Source organism: Dendrobates tinctorius, unplaced genomic scaffold (assembly GCF_039654945.1).
Source record: "Dendrobates tinctorius isolate UK_male_01 unplaced genomic scaffold, ASM3965494v1 ptg000156l, whole genome shotgun sequence".
NCBI classification, from domain to species: Eukaryota; Metazoa; Chordata; class Amphibia; order Anura; family Dendrobatidae; genus Dendrobates; species Dendrobates tinctorius.
Genome location: NW_027361823.1, coordinates 4,067,217 through 4,083,778, shown reverse-complemented (window position 1 = coordinate 4,083,778; position 16,562 = coordinate 4,067,217). Strand labels below are relative to the sequence as shown.

At 42.2% G+C, this 16,562-nt stretch overlaps 1 protein-coding gene across 1 annotated transcript in view; it reads right to left on the bottom strand.

Moving 5' to 3' along the window:
• The window catches only part of MYPN (myopalladin), a 355,731-nt gene that overhangs the window by 96,728 nt on the left and 242,441 nt on the right, over window positions 1-16,562 (bottom strand). The window contains exons 4-6 of the mRNA XM_073548140.1: window positions 10,172-10,347; window positions 8,062-8,113; window positions 2,213-2,315 (exon numbers count right to left, since the gene is read on the bottom strand). Of these exons, the coding sequence (XP_073404241.1) occupies window positions 2,213-2,315; window positions 8,062-8,113; window positions 10,172-10,347 (331 nt within the window). The remainder of the gene's footprint in view (window positions 1-2,212; window positions 2,316-8,061; window positions 8,114-10,171; window positions 10,348-16,562) is intronic.

The following is a 16,562-nucleotide window of genomic DNA, read 5'->3' as shown; positions in this document are numbered from 1 at the left end:
ATGTCAGCATTAGCAAGGCTGGTTATCAAGAATAGAGGGGTCTTCACACTGTTTTTTTAATTATTTACATAATTAATTTTAATGCCAAATCAGACAGCAGGGGGCTGGTATTCTCAGGTTATTAAGGGACCATGGCTATTACCCCCTTTAGCCTAAAAGTAGCAGCCCGGAGTCACCCAGAAAAGGCGCATATATTAGCTGCACCAATTCTGGCACTTTTCCCGGCTCTTCCCATTTGCCCAGTGGTGGTGGCTAGTGGGGTTCATATTTATGGGGTTGATGTCACCTTTGTATTGTCTGGTGATATCAAGCCCATGGATTACTAATGGAAAGGCGTCTATAAGACACCTATCCATTACTAATCCTGTAGTTGTATTGTAAATAAACACACAGCCAGAATAGTCTCTTATTTGAAATAAAAAAACACTCTGTTACTCTTTTATTTAAAAATAAGAAACTCAGTTATACTCACCTACTAACGCCTATTCCATTGAAGCCATGGTCTCCTGTAAAAAAAACAAAAATAAAAATAACCATATTCCTCTTCTGTACATTATTCTGTCCCATGCTGTAATCCATGTCTGGGATAAACAGTTTTCAACCTGGACAGTGCCAAGATGCGACCATCCAGGCAGAAAACCATGGGAGAATGAGTCTTTTCTGGGCGGCTGTGGGCTTTTTTAAATTATTTATTTAGCACACTGGCGCTGTCTTATGACTACTCCCATCAGCCGCCACCTGCTCTCGCTGTTATAAGTGGCAGCAGGCATAGGCTGATGGGAGTAGTAGTCCCATCAGCCGATGCTTGCTTTAGCTGTTATTAGCTTTTTACCTCCAGTCACACCTGCGGGCTCATGCTGTCATCTGACTGCATGAGAACCACAGCGCTCTGACCTGTGGTATTAATCTTACGGCCAATCAGAGCGCGGGTGTTTCCTAACCCGAACAGAAGTCCTTCCTGGTGAAGTCCATGTTCGGGGTCCGTGCCAGCGCAGTAGGTGTTTGGTATGGACCCTGAACTTAACTGTTCGGGTTTGCCCATCTCTACCTTCTGTTTATCATAGGAGATTCAGACGCTTTTCCTCATTCGGACGTCTGTTTTTCTCACGTTCAAGAAAAACGAACCTATTAATATGATCAGAGTTTGATCAGAGTGTGGTCTGAATGTCATCAGTTTTTCTTGCACATGGAAAAAAAAAGTTTATCCCCCTTCTTGTTTTTGACAGTCCATGAAAATTGTACTGTACTCAGATATGGGATCACAATTACACATGCCTCTGCTTTATAAACGGACCACCCGGTCCTTGGAAAGTATCAGACATGTGAAGAGGTCCGTAGACTGATAGCACTCATACAAGAAAAACTGACGTCAGAATGTGCCATTAGGGTATGTGCACAACACATCTTTTAGACACCGGACTGCTGAGTTTTGCTTCAGGAAAATGCCAGTTTTGTTTTTTTTTACTGTGGAGTCTTCTTTTGTGTATTTTGGGCCGTTTTTAGCACCGGCTTTGCCACCAGCCTTTGTCTCGTTAGCTTGTATGCATCAACTACTAAGCAGTTTCAGCACAGAAGAATGAGCAGGTTACTTCTTTTAACCCCTTCATGTCTTTATGAAACTAAAGTGTTGGAATATGTTTGGTGCAACAACTCCATTCCTGTCTATGAGTGTTTATTGCTAGATTTGTATGCTATTTATAAGGTTTGAACAAAAAAAAATCTCCTAGAGGCTCATGCAGAGAGAGCTTGTGACTGTATTTCCTGTTTTTCCTGTGTCTGTGTATGAGAAAAGCAGCCTGCCATAGATGCTGCACACATAGAGACACACAATTGATTTCTTCCTGATCTATTAAGCTTATGATATATTGTTCCTGTTTGTTCCTGAATAAAGAAGCGCATCTGTTGTCACGCTTGGAGAGTATCTGGAATAATCCGCTGCCAACATAAAGTGATTAAAAAAGGCTCAAAAGACTGAACATGTGAACAGCAGGTAATGTTCCATATATACATTTTTTTATATGTTTGTCAGAGAGGTTACAGAGCGCACTCACTCGCCTGAAAAACACATCATGTGAACATATTCTCAAGCACCATATCTGTTATGTTGCAGGTTGTTCTTCGTTATTTAGGTCATTTGACTCATTAAGACATTTTTAGAATTGGAATATGAAGAATAACAAAAGTCAAATAATCAAATTCAATATTTTCTCACCTGTTGTGTTCCTTGTCCTTGCTGTACAACAGTGATTGGAACATTAATTTCTTGAGGGGCTACAGGTTCAGATACTTCCTCTGCCAAATTTTCACTTTGTGACCTTCACAGCAACACAAAAAAACAATGTTAACAGGGTTTTCCGTCTTCAGGTAATTTGTGTCCTCTGGCGCAGTTTGTTGTGAAAAAAACCCCTGTGCCTTATTCACCCACCTCAAGTACAGCCTGCTGATGTCATGTTGACAGCGCTGCAGCCAATCAGTGAGCTCAGCAGCTCTGCCCGTGCAGATGACACAAGCCGTTAAGCTCACTGACTGACTGCAGGGCTGTGAAGAATAATAGACATTGAGAGCAGCGGAGGAGACTGAACGCTGAGCCTGAGGAGAGTAGGTATAACTCTGTTTCGGATACAAATCCAGCTCACCAGATACGGCATTCCAACATCGGAGCACGAGACCGCTGTGTCAAAGCGCACAATCCAAGGCAATGAGAAAAAACTTTGTCCAGCTCCACGATGTAGTGAAAAATATTCTTTATTCACTCAATAGAAATGAGGTTTAAAAGCCAGCATGAGTTACAAGGCATGCGATCGATCTACGCGTTTCGAGTGGCTAGGCACTCTTAATCATGATACCAATAACTCTGTTTCCACAACAGACTGCGCCTGGGGACAGGCTTTCTGAAAATTGAAAACCCCTTTTAAGGCTATGTGCACACAGGGTATTTTTCAGCAGGATTCTACCTGGAATCTGCCTGAAAAAGTGCCACAAAAGCATTCCCATAAAATCAACACAGTGCACAGCAGTGTCAAAAATAAATTTGGGTGCACATGTTCCGTCTTATGTCACATCCTTTAACAGCTTCAAGGTTTGGAAACTCGTAAACAGTTAAAAGAAGAGACATGCTCATTCTTCCGGCGGCTTCCTTAAAGGAGTTGTCCGGCTTTGGAGCTCAAGTCTGCAGCCACTATATGTGACTGCAGACTTGTGTATCCTCACAGAGTGCAGTGATTGCACTGTCAGGATTTTCCAGTGACAGTGTAGGGAAGGTGACCTGACGGACGGACTGACTGGTCAGGTTTCAAAGGGGTATGCACTTGTCAGGCAGGATGTCAGTTATGACAGAAGGGAAAACAGCTAGGAAAGTGTAGGTGACGTGCAGTACCTGGAATTGACATTAGAGGGCAAGGAGGAGTGTGAGCATAGGACTTGACATCAGCTTAGGGCTAAGAAACTGTTGGTCATGGGGGGAGGAGTTACAGGGAACCGGGAAAGCTATAAATTTGACAGGAGGGTTCCAGAAGATTCCAGTCCCCAGGGGGAGCTCAAGTGACAAGAAGACTGTGACAGTTGGTGCACTGTGAGGAAAACCTAACTAGGGGACTGAGGAGAAAGAAAGTCAAGGGGGGTGGTCCTGACACAAAGTACCGCAGTATAGACGAGGCTCCGGGTGGAGGATACCGTATAAGGAATGATGTTTGATCAGTAAAATTACCGTTGGTGTACAGGCCTAAGGCAGCCACGGTGATGGAGCTGCCAGAGCATCACTAAGGTAAAGGGACGGTGCGTAAATATACGTCCCAGGCGAAAAGTACGGTATGTTGATGTGTACTATAACCGGAGAGCCTTGAAGAAGATTGTGGTGTGCTGTGAGGCCGTCAGGTGGACGGCGAGAGAATAAACTTGGACCTGTTGCACCCGAAACTTGCCTCCATCTTGTGTCTGTACGTCACTGTGCGGTACCCAGAGGGACCACCCCCAGCCCGGTCCAGCTCGACCCTACAACAGTGCCAGGAGTGGGTGGTTATGTGACCATAAGCATGCAATTTTCATACTCCCAGCCACATTATGACTAGACGTATCCAGCCTCGCTCAATTCACGTGTATTGAGCGATGCCATGCACGTCTAGTCGGTACGTGGCTGCATGTTTGCAAATTACATACTTTCAGTCACATGTCCATCTGCTCCTGGTGATGACACCAGAGAGTCTCCTGACAGTGTGAACACTGCGCGCTGTGAGGATTCACAAGTCTGCAGTCACACAGAGTGACACATAGCGTGACTGCAGACTTCTGAAAAGCCAGACAACTCCTTTGACAGTATTGAGTGAAGGATGGCGGCAGAGGAACCGCTGCAAGAACTGTGGCAAGCTGCATCAGGAACACGACTCCCGGTGGTTTCCTGACGCAGCTTCACCTGGGAAAACATGAAGGCTACGCCGGCATTTAAATGTCACTGTGTGCACATACAGTTGTGGCCAAAAGTATTGACACCCCTGCAATTTTGTCAGATAATACTCAGTTTCTTCCTGAACATGATTGCAAACACAAATTCTTTGGTATTATTATCTTCATTTAATTTGTCTTAAATGAAAAAACACAAAAGAGAATGAAGCAAAAAGCAAAACATTGATCATTTCACACAAAACTCCAAAAATGGGCCAGACAAAAGTATTGGCACCCTCAGCCTAATACTTGGTTGCACAACCTTTAGCCAAAATAACTGCGACCATCCGCTTCCGGTAACCATCAATGAGTTTCTTACAATGCTCTGCTGGAATTTTAGACCATTCTTCTTTGGCAAACTGCTCCAGGTCCCTGATATTTGAAGGGTGCCTTCTCCAAACTGCCATTTTTAGATCTCTCCACAGGTGTTCTATGGGATTCAGGTCTGGACTCATTGCTGGCCACCTTAGAAGTCTCCAGTGCTTTCTCTCAAACCATTTTCTAGTGCTTTTTGAAGTGTGTTTTGGGTCATTGTCCTGCTGGAAGACCCATGACCTCTGAGGGAGACCCAGCTTTCTCACACTGGGCCCTACATTATGCTGCAAAATTTGTTGGTAGTCTTCAGACTTCATAATGCCATGCACACGGTCAAGCAGTCCAGTGCAAGAGGCAGCAAAGCAACCCCAAAACATCAGGGAACCTCCGCCATGTTTGACTGTAGGGACCGTGTTTTTTTCTTTGAATGCCTCTTTTTTTCTCCTGTAAACTCTATGTTGATACCTTTGCCCAAAAAGTTCTACTTTTGTCTCATCTGACCAGAGAACATTCTTCCAAAACGTTTTAGGCTTTTTCAGGTAAGTTTTGGCAAACTCTAGCCTGGCTTTTTTATGTCTCGGGGTAAGAAGTGGGGTCTTCCTGGGTCTCCTACCATACAGCCCCTTTTCATTCAGATGCCGACGGATAGTACGGGTTGACACTGTTGTACCCTCGGACTGCAGGGCAGCTTGAACTTGTTTGGATGTTAGTCGAGGTTCTTTATCCAACATCCGCACAATCTTGCGTTGAAATATCTTGTCAATTTTTCTTTTCCGTCCACATCTAGGGAGGTTAGCCACAGTGCCATTGGCTTTAAACTTCTTGATGACACTGCGAACGGTAGACACAGGAACATTCAGGTCTTTGGAGATGGACTTGTAGCCTTGAGATTGCTCATGCTTCCTCACAATTTGGTTTCTAAAGTCCTCAGACAGTTCTTTGGTCTTCTTTCTTTTCTCCATGCACAATGTGGTACACACAAGGACACAGGACAGAGGTTGAGTCAACTTTAATCCATGTCAACTGGCTGCAAGTGTGATTTAGTTATTGCCAACACCTGTTAGGTGCCACAGGTAAGTTACAGGTGCTGTTAATTACACAAACTAGAGAAGCATCACATGATTTTTCGAACAGTGCCAATACTTTTGTCCACCCTCATTTTTATTTTTGGTGTGGAATTTTGTCCAATTTGGCTTTAGGACAATTCTTTTTCTATTTTTTCATTTAAGACAAATTAAATGAAGATAACAATACCAAAGAATTTGTGTTTGCAATCATTTTCTGGAAGAAACTGAGTATTATCTGACAAAATTGCAGGGGTGTCAATACTTTTGGCCACAACTGTAGTTTGTATGCAAAACAAATGGCGGTTCCATCATATAAACAGTTTGTAGTCTATAAACTTTGCATTAAAGAAATCATTAAACATTCCTAGTACTGACCTGTAGTGTTATACACTGGAATACATGCCTTTTCTGCAGCAGACACTGTATGCAGTGCACTTATCAACAAAGGGTTCATATCCCATTATATTTCACTGTACAGGGTGGGCCATTTACATGGATACAGCTGAGTGGGCCATTTATAAAGTTGGATCCAAAATGGCCAACTTCAAAATGGCCGCCATGGTCACCTCCCATCTTGAAAAGTTTCCCCCTCCCATATACTAATGTGCAACAAACACGAAGTTGATATCATCAACCATTCTCATTTTAATTAGGTGTATCCATACAAATGGCCCACCCTGTACTTATCAGAAAATTGTAAATTTAGTAGCAGTACAGATTAACATTGCATTATCTGACTTGGAAGTACTGATTCTTAATTAAAGTGGATCTATCGGCAGATGGCCCAAAATAAGCTGTATACATTAATAAGCAAACAGATATTCTAGACCTGATGAGACTGGTGTCCTAACTTTGAAAATCAGTGTCAGAATAGCTATATAAGCATTTCTGAAAGATTTTCTACCTGATATTAAAATTAGGAACCAGCTCTTTCAAAAAGGATTAAACAGGCATTCATTTCTTGGGAGCTGTGAAAATGTCTTTTCAATTTTCAGAACTTCTATGGATGTTTATTGAAAAGATCCCATGTGCAGTCACCTCTCCATTCTAGACAGGACCCTGTTTTGGAGACAGGCGTGGTCCCAGAGTATCTGTCGGATATGCCATAAATATCTGTGATGGGAATAGGCCTTTAAATTTTGACTGCCTGTAGTCACCACTAGAGGGAGTTAAAATGCTTACTGAATACTATGTATTAATTGCACTGACTAATAAAACAGTAGAAAGTTAACTTACCCAGTGATGGTGACAAAGCAAGCAAATTAGAACTTTATATTAGGAAAAAAAAAAGTGATATTTTTTTTTTAGAATGTGTTAAAAAAAAACATCATGATGACAAAATGTTTTAGGTTTTAAATTCAGTATACTGTAAAGTAAAAAAAATAATAACAAGTTCCGATATGTTTGACCGTCCACCTGTTTGAAAACTTGATAGATTTCAGGAACTGTTGAAAATTATTTTTTGAATTGATAATCATATTTAAAGGGGCTGTCTAGTGAAAGTTAGGGACCTGCAACGTTTGGGAGAACAGGGAACTTTTATACCTGTTAGAATGGAGTTGCAGTACACATACTCAGCCGCCAATCCATTATTTGCCTATGTGGCTGCCAAGCGACGCACTTGGCTTTTTCCGGAAGCTCCATAGAGAATGAATGTGTCTAACATGCCAAGCCTTTTTGCAATGGGAATTAAAGTTCCCTGTCGGAGATTCAAATGACCCAATCTGCCGATCAGCGCGGTTTCCTGCAGAAGAATACCCACTAACCAGCAAGTTTTTTCCTATCCTCCGAATAGGTGATAGATTGTTTTACCTGGACAACCCCTTTAACATTAAAAAATGTGATCAGTAAAAACAAAGATGTATTTTCTCATCCTGATTAAACTTGCTCTGAGCATAAAAAGATTTGTCTCCACTATTTTATCAAGAATAAATTACATTCTCAATCATTTCAAGGGAAAATCTGCCAAAAATTGGACTTTTTCATACTAATTATTTTCTAGAGTGGAGTGGACGGTAGACCTGCATATTCTCTATATTGATATGAGCCACCGAAGCTTGTAGACATTTTTGGCTGAGAAGATGAGCTAGAAGATGGCATCCAGACTGAAGCAGGGATTTTTTTTCCAATAATGTAGTTTTAGAAATGGCTGAGGAAAGTCTAAATGTTACAGTACATATCTGAAAACCTTTCTAAAATAAAATACTATTGTACAAAATGACTCTGAACAACACATACGTACTGATCCATGTCAGTCTTGCTGGTTTCACCTTCAGACTCAGATGAAGATGCACCTGACCAGAAAAAAAGAAAGTGACGATAGCACATTTTAGGACATAATTCTTGAGGTTGTCTGGGTCATGACGCAGAAATCTCATCATATAGTAAGTCTGTATTCTGACTCTCCACCGACCTCACATTTTTCATACTGGAAAATTCTCCATTGTTTCAGTGTTGATGGGTCACTTATTTAAAGCACCACTCCAGAGTTTTTCTTTTCATTGCAGCACTGAATTGGTGCTACTAATGTAAGCTCCCTGCCCCTAGCACTATACTCACCAGCCGCCATTTTCATCTTTTATCAGCGCCAATCCAGTCATCTTCTGCTAGTTGTGACCTGCCAAATCTCTCTAGTGTTTGCTGGGTGATCCGTAAGTCACAACTTAATGTAAGTCTATGAGAACCAAAACCAGGCCAGAATGGGGCTTTCATACACTTACACTGAGAACTTGTGACCATTACCCCTGACTTCCGGTCAGTCAAAAGTTGTGGTTACAAGATGGCGGCACGGGGTCGGAGCGGCGTCAGGTAGAGGTGATGATGGCACCTGGTGAGCATAATACTATGAGTGGTGCTTTAAGCTTCATTGAATAATGTACTAAAATCAATGTGAATTAATAATTAACTTAAAGGGTTTTTCCTAAAATCACAATGTGGTCTTATAGCAATGTACACATATAGTTATTAATTGTGTCAATATAACTCATTTATAAATCTGCCCCATTTTGAACATATCACCCCCCCCAAAGGCTGCCCCTCCAAGCTTGATTTACCCTTCAGTTTCCATTGGGAAATGCTGATCAGCTTAAGTCTCAGCTCTGCACTGGCTAGTAACTACAAGCCCCATTTTGGAGGAGTGCCGGACATTTGAGCTCTGCTATAAACAAGCTACCAATGTAAAACACAGGCAGTGGTACTCATGTACATTGCAGAAGATAAAATTGGTGAGGCAGGGTGCTGTACAGAAATTGCACAAAAACATAAGGGTAGTTCTACAATCAGATAAGCTGAAAGGTAACTGAGAGAGGTGGGGCTAGTCAGAAACCCACGTTAGATGGGGAGGGGTCTGCAGCACTGAGGAGAAGCAGGGTGCTGCTGAGAAATGTAGTTTAAAGGGAATCTGTCACCCCATTTTTGGCCTATGAGATGCGGCTATCGCCATCAGGGGCTTATCTACAGCATTCTCTAGCGCAGGCGCCTCCCATTCTCTAGCGATGACGTCCTCCTTCTTACTTCTGCCGCAGATCCTGCGCAGGTGTACTTTGTCTGGCCTGTTGAGGGCAGAGTACTGCAGTGCGCAGGCGCCGGGAAAGGTCAGAGAGGTCCGGCGCCTGCGCACTGCAGTACTTTACTCTGCCCTCAGCAGGGTAGAGAAATTACGCCTGCGCAGGAACCGCAACAGAATTAAGAAGGCGGACGTCATCTGTAGAAGATGAGAGGCGCCGGACTGGACTGCAACACCCATCGGACCGGATCCCCGGGTGAGTATAATCTAACTCGTTTTTTTTATCTTTCAGGTTACATTGGGGGGCTTATCTACAGCATTACAGAATGCTGTAGATTAGCCCCTGATGGCGGTGGCCGCATCTTATAGGCCAAAAGTGGGGTGACAGATTCCCTTTAGCAATATCAGAATAGAACTTTCAGATATATGATACACAGAGGGGAGATAGGGATGAAAGAAGACATAAAGATACAAGAAAGAAATGTTATGTTGGGCATAGTCTGTATACTAAACAATAAATATGCATTTACTGTGCTTTGCAAAAAATAATGTTTGTATGACCTCTTTAAACAATTTAAATTACTTACCTATTGTTCACTCATTGCATGGAAAGTGAAATGTGATCTCATCTGGAGAATTGCGTCAGTGTGCGTTCCCTGTCAACCTATTTCTGTTCACTGGAGTCATACCTGTTGTATTCAACCATTGTCTATATTTAACCTATTCTAGGAATTGTCTATGGGATTATGTATATTGTCTCACAATATACATATATGTCTGTAGCCTTAACTATGTGTGTCACTTGATACATTTGATCGGAATACATAATATCTATGCATCACATTACCTTCTACATATATCTCTGCAGATGTTGAGTCTGTTCCATAGATATTGGAAGCAAAGCAAGAGTAACGTCCCGTGTCTTCTTCAAAAGCCTCTGTAATAACTAAGGTGTCCAAATCTCCCGTTCTCTGGATTTGTATATATGGAGAGTTTTCAAGTTCCTTTCCTTCGCAGTACCACCTGCCACATTAACACAAATACTATATGTTCTTATTCCAAAGTACAGTGATGGTAAGAAAACAAGAAATTAAGATATATGACGAAATCCATTTTTTTCCTTAGCAGTGGCAATATGTTGAAATGCTGCAGTGTTTTCGCTGACAATCAATACGAATAAGCACACTGATCTAGGGGATGTATGTAAAAGTATTAATGTATTTACTTCTTATTGTTTATACATCACAAACATATTCCACTCACATCTGTTTTGGGCCATAGTCTAATTTACTTATCTTACACATACACACACACTTTGAGTGCTGGAGACACACACACATACACACATCTACAGTACTGAAAACACACATAGACATACACCTTCAGTGCTGGAGAACTACACACATGTGCAAACACACTGGGGTGATACATAACCTCTCAGTATGTTTTTGAGACAGTTTAGGTCCTTCTTCAAAGAGTTATTTACTAAGTACAACTAAAAGCCCGTACCACTGGTCCATTAATGCCCTGCAGGAGGAGAAATGTTAAGTATGTCTTATAGATCTGTCATATTTAATTGACACAACATGGGCTGCTGGTCATAACTGTGAGACTGTTTATATAAAGGTTGCATTTTTGATCCGAACATTACATTAGGAGTTTGCTATTTTTGCTTCTTTTTAGGCATTTTTAAAATGTCATTTTAAAAACTCAATTAATGTAAGAAATGTCAGCTTGACCAATTAGTAGAGGGCGACTGATACAGCACACTCCTTTGAGGACTAGGCATCGGGGAACAGTAAATTTTGGGGTCCGTACCGGACACACTAGTTACTAGATTACTGTCGGTCACAGGCGTCAGATGATTAGAGTACTACTCTCATTATTTTACGCCAGGTATCGCTGATAGCAGAGAGAGCAGGCATACAATGATAAAAGTATTCATCAGCCAGCACCTGTGCAATAAATATTTTTTCTTAAATGACGTGGGGTCGCCCCTATTTTTGCTAACCTGCTCAGGCAAAACTGACAGCAGCGGACTGTAGCCCTCAGCTGTCGGTGTTATCTTGGCTGGTTATCAAAAATAGAGGGGTCCCCACGCCATTTTTTTAAATGATTTATTTATTGCACAGTCGCCAGCTGATGAATATTCTCATCATCGTACGCATGATCTCACTGCTATCAGTGAGACATACTATAATGAGAGTAGTACTCTCATCAGCCAATGCCTGTGACTGACGGTAACCTTTTTACTGCCAGTCACAGCTGGTGGCTCGCATGCTGTCATCTGTATGACAGCATGGGAAACACCGGATGTTCGGTGCCCGGTCCAGGTTTGAGTTCGGGTCCATTTTTTTCTGGCAGCAGGGATGACAAGGGCCAATACAAATCAATAGGAAAAACACATACAGCATGCAGATGGCATCCGTGTTCAGTCTGTGTGTTGTCCGTGATTAACATTGCAAAGTATATGGTGGCATGTGTTTGGGCACCCCCGGTCAAAATTACTGTTAAAGTGAACTGTTAAACAAGGTGAAGATGAAATTATCTCTAAAAGGGCTAAAGTTAAAAATGACACATTTCCTTTGTATTTTCAGTTTTTACATTTTAAAAATTCCAAAAAGGAAAATGCGACAATGCAAAAGTTTGGGCATCCTTAGAGATTTGTGTGCTCAGATAACTTTGACCAAGGTTTCAGATATTAAAGGGGTTGTCTGGTCAAAACTGATAAGTCTGCATGAAGTCTTATGAATTCCCCAGCGCACGCACTGTGCGATGTGGGTATTTGCCAGTTTCAGACCCTTGAATGGAGGGTATGTATGAGTTGGTATCATGACTAGGGGGGCTAAGATACCAGAAACGCGTTGATAACGCGTTTAGAGTGACTGCAGACATTGATTTTGACCAGACCACCCCTTTAATTAGCCTGTTAGGGTTATGACTTGTTCACTATCAAAATTAGGAAAGGTCAGGTGATTAAAATTTCCCAGCTGTATAAAAACCTAGCCTTCTCCAACCATGTGCCAAAAAACAGGAGCCATAGGTTCTTCTAAGCAGGTGCCTAGCACTCTGAAAATGAAAATAGTGGAGGCCCACAAAGCAGGAGAAGGTTATAATAAGATAGCAAAGCATTTTAAAGTTGCCCTTTCTTCAGTTCGAAATGTAATTAAAAAATGACAGTTGACAGGAACAGTGGAGGTCAAGATAAAGGTCTGGGAGACAAAGCAAAATGTCAGGGAGAGCTGCTCGTAGGATTGCTAGAGAGGCAAATCAGAATCCCTGCTAGACCGCAAAAGACCTTCATAAAGATTTAGCAAACTCTGGAGTTGTGGTATATTGTTCTACTATTCAGAAACACCTGCACAAATATGACCTTCATGGAAGAATAATTAGAAAACCTCTCCTGCATCCTCACCATAAAATTCAGCATCAGAAGTATGCAAAAGAATCTAAACAAGTCTGATGCATTTTTGAATCAAGTCCTGTGACCGATGAGGTTAAAATGGAACTCTTTGGCCACAATGATCAACATATATGTGGAGAAAAAAGGGCACAGAATTTCAGGATAAAAACATCTCGCTAAGCATTAAGCATGGGAGTGGATCAATCATGCTTTAGTTTTATAATGCAGCCAATGGTACAGGGAACATTTCACAGGCAGAGGGAAGAATGGATTCAATAAGATTTCAACAAATTCTTGATGCAAACATAACACCATGCTTAAAAAAGCAGAAATTGAAAAAAGGATGAATTCTACAAATAGATAATGATCCTAAACAAACATCAAAATCCACAATAGACTACCTCAAAAGGCGCAAACTGAAGGTTTTACAATGGCCCTCACAGTTCCCTGATCTGAACATCATTGAAAATCTGTGGCTAGACATCAAACTAACAGTGCATGCAAGACGACTCAGAAATCTCACAGAAAGGGAAGAATTATCCAAGGAAGAATGGATGAAAATCCCTCAAACAACAATTGAAAGAGTCTTGGCTACAAATAGCATTTACAATCTGTGACACTTGCAAGAGGGGGTGCTACTAGGTACTATCCATGCAGGGTGCCCAAACTTTTGCATTGGACCATTTTCTTTCTTGCATTTTTATGTAAAAGTTGAATAAATATATATATATATATATATATATATATATACAGTATATTTCCCCAAAAAGACAAAGGAAATGTGTTATCTGTAATTTTAGACCTTTTAGAGATCATTTCATCTTCAATTTGCTTATCTGTTCACAATAACAGTAAATTTGATCAGGAGAGCCCAAAAGTTTGCATGTTTTATGTGAAGGAGGAGGCCTAACACAGACTTAAAAGAGCTGTTCACCTGTGAGAATGTTTTTTTTTTGCTTCAATGCATGAATTTGCATCTAAGTCATTTTTGCAATTACCGTATTTTTCGGACCATAAGACGCACTTTTTTCCCCTAAATTTTTTGGGGAAAATGGGGGTGCGACTTATTGTCACAATATACTTACAATTCCCGTAGCGGCGGTCCCAATGCAGCCTCCCTGTGCTCTGTGGTGCGGTGGGGACGGGGCTCTGTGCTGTGTGGGAGGCTCCGCCGGCATTTTGTTAAAGTCCGAGAGCCCCCCGCAACTCCGTTGCTGCAGCGCGGTGGCCTCCAGAAAGATGGCCGCCGGGAGCGGCGCATACTCTAATTCAAATCACGGCAACGAGATCTCGTCCCAAGATCTCATCTCCCGAGATCTCGGAACAAGATCTCGGGACAAGATCTCGTTGCGGAGATCTGAAACTGAGCAGTGGCCATCTTTCTGGAGGCCCCTGGCAGCCATCTGTCCGGAGGCCTCCACGTCACAGCAATGGAGCTGCAGGGGGCTTTCGGGCTTTAACGAAATGCAGGCGGAGCCCCCCACGCAACACAGAGCCCCACTGCAGCCACATTACAGAGCACCGACACCACCGCACCACAGAGCACAGGGAGGCTGCATTGGGACCACCGCCACGGGACCGCCACAACAAGATTCGTAAGTATATTGTAACCAGAGCACAGCCACCCCACAGAACACAGCCACCGCACGGACACAGCCACCCCACAGAACACAGCCACGCCACAGAGCACAGCCACCCCACAGAACACAGCCACCCCACAGAACACAGCCACCCCACGGACACAGCCACCCCACGGACACAGCCACCCCACAGAACACAGCCACCCCACAGAACACAGCCACCCCACAGACACAGCAACCCCACAGACACAGCAACCCCACAGGGCACAGCCACCCCACGGAATTCGGACTGTAAGACGGACCCTCATTTGACACATTATTTTTTTCCCCCTATTTTCCAACTCAAAATTTGGGGTGCGTCTTATGGTCCGGTGCGTCTTATAGTCCGAAAAATACGGTAGTTATTACTAAAAATATTTTACGTTTGTCTTCTACAGTCTCTGTGTTGCACTGTTCTTTGCTGGCTGCAGAATTAGGCAATTGAGAATCAGTCACTGAGCTTGTTCCAATGGTCTTACTGGAAAGTTTGTAACTTTCTGCTGTCTCTAACATCATGTCCTCCCTCTATCTGAAACTAAATCTCTCCAAAACTGAATTTCTTGTGTTTCTCCCCTCTACTAACCTCACTCTACCCAACATCGAAATAACCCTTGAGGGTTCAACCATAACTCCCAAGCAGCATGCCCGCTGTCTTGGGGTCATATTCGACACTGAACTTTCCTTTACTCCCTATATCCAATCACTCACTCGCTCTTGTCACCTGCATCTTAAAAACATCTCCAGAATCCGACCTTTTCTCACCTTTGAAACTGCTAAGACTCTTATAGTCGCTCTTATTCATTCTCGTCTGGACTACTGCAACTCTCTTCTGATCGGTTTCCCTCTTACCAAACTTTCTCCTCTCCAATCCATCTTGAATGCGGCAGCCAGGGTCATATTTCTGTCCAGCCGCTTCACCGATGCCTCCATCTTGTGCCAGTCATTACACTGGCTACCTATTCGCTACAGGGTCCAGTATAAACTCATCTCTCTCACCCACAAAACTCTCCACTGTTCTGCACCGCCTTATATCTCCTCTCTCATCTCTGTCTATCGCCCTACACGTGCCCTCCATTCTACAAATGAGCTAAGACTAACATCCCCCGTAATCCGAACCTCGCACCTCCGTCTCCAAGACTTCTCTCGTGCGGCACCAGCTCTCTGGAATGCACTTCCCCAGACGATCAGACTGATACCTAGCCCCGACCTATTCAAGCGCGCTTTGAAAACCTATCTTTTCAAACAAGCCTACCACATCAACTACTCAGTAAACTAACTTTGCCCTGTTCCCTCCTTCCAAATATTATTCTGAATCTGCACCTTACTATTCATCTGTCTCCACACCCTCCATGCACACGATAACTGCACTTGATACTGGACTATTGCACTTAAACACATGGGCTGATGACCGGATCATGCAGCTTTATATGAAAATCCCTATTTATTATAATTGCCATACCTGAAATAACAAGCACTTTTCACATACTGTGCCCCCCCCCATTTCCTTGTAGATTGTAAGCTTGCGAGCAGGGGCCTCACTCCTAATGTCACTGTTTAAATTGTCTTAACTTGTATTGAATTTATTGTCTGTACATGTCCCCGCTTAATTGTAAAGTGCTGCGGAATATGTTGGCGCTATATAAACAAAAAATATTATTATTATTATTAACTCTTATCTGTTCTTTTTCTGAGTTCTTCTCAGACTGATTTATGATTACAGACCACATCAAAGTTTAATGTGCAGAGAAACAAAAAGCTTGTAAAAGCCAAATGGTGCACAAAAATTTATGAAACCTAATTGAAAAAAATTGCAAAAATTATTTTTAACACCAAAGGAATGCATTTAAAAAAATATTGTCCCTGAAGGTGGATGACCCCTTTAAAGAAACAAAATAATAAACTATCAGATAGTTGGTGAATGGATACTATATTGTAGGCAACAAGTAATTTGATATTGATATCATTAGTTTAGATTGTACTCTGACCATACATCCCAGAACTATGGATATCTGTTGGACCAGTACAACACAACTCATTAGACTGCTTATTTGAAGACTGCTCATTCTTTTCACATATTATTATCTAATCACAGCAGACTTTGATTTATTTGTGTGCTGTCTACTGTTGATGCCCCAGTTTGTCGCATAGTGCACATTAATCACTGAAATTACTTTCAATCATCTCTGTTGGTTTAGCTGCTACATGGAAGCTCTTGT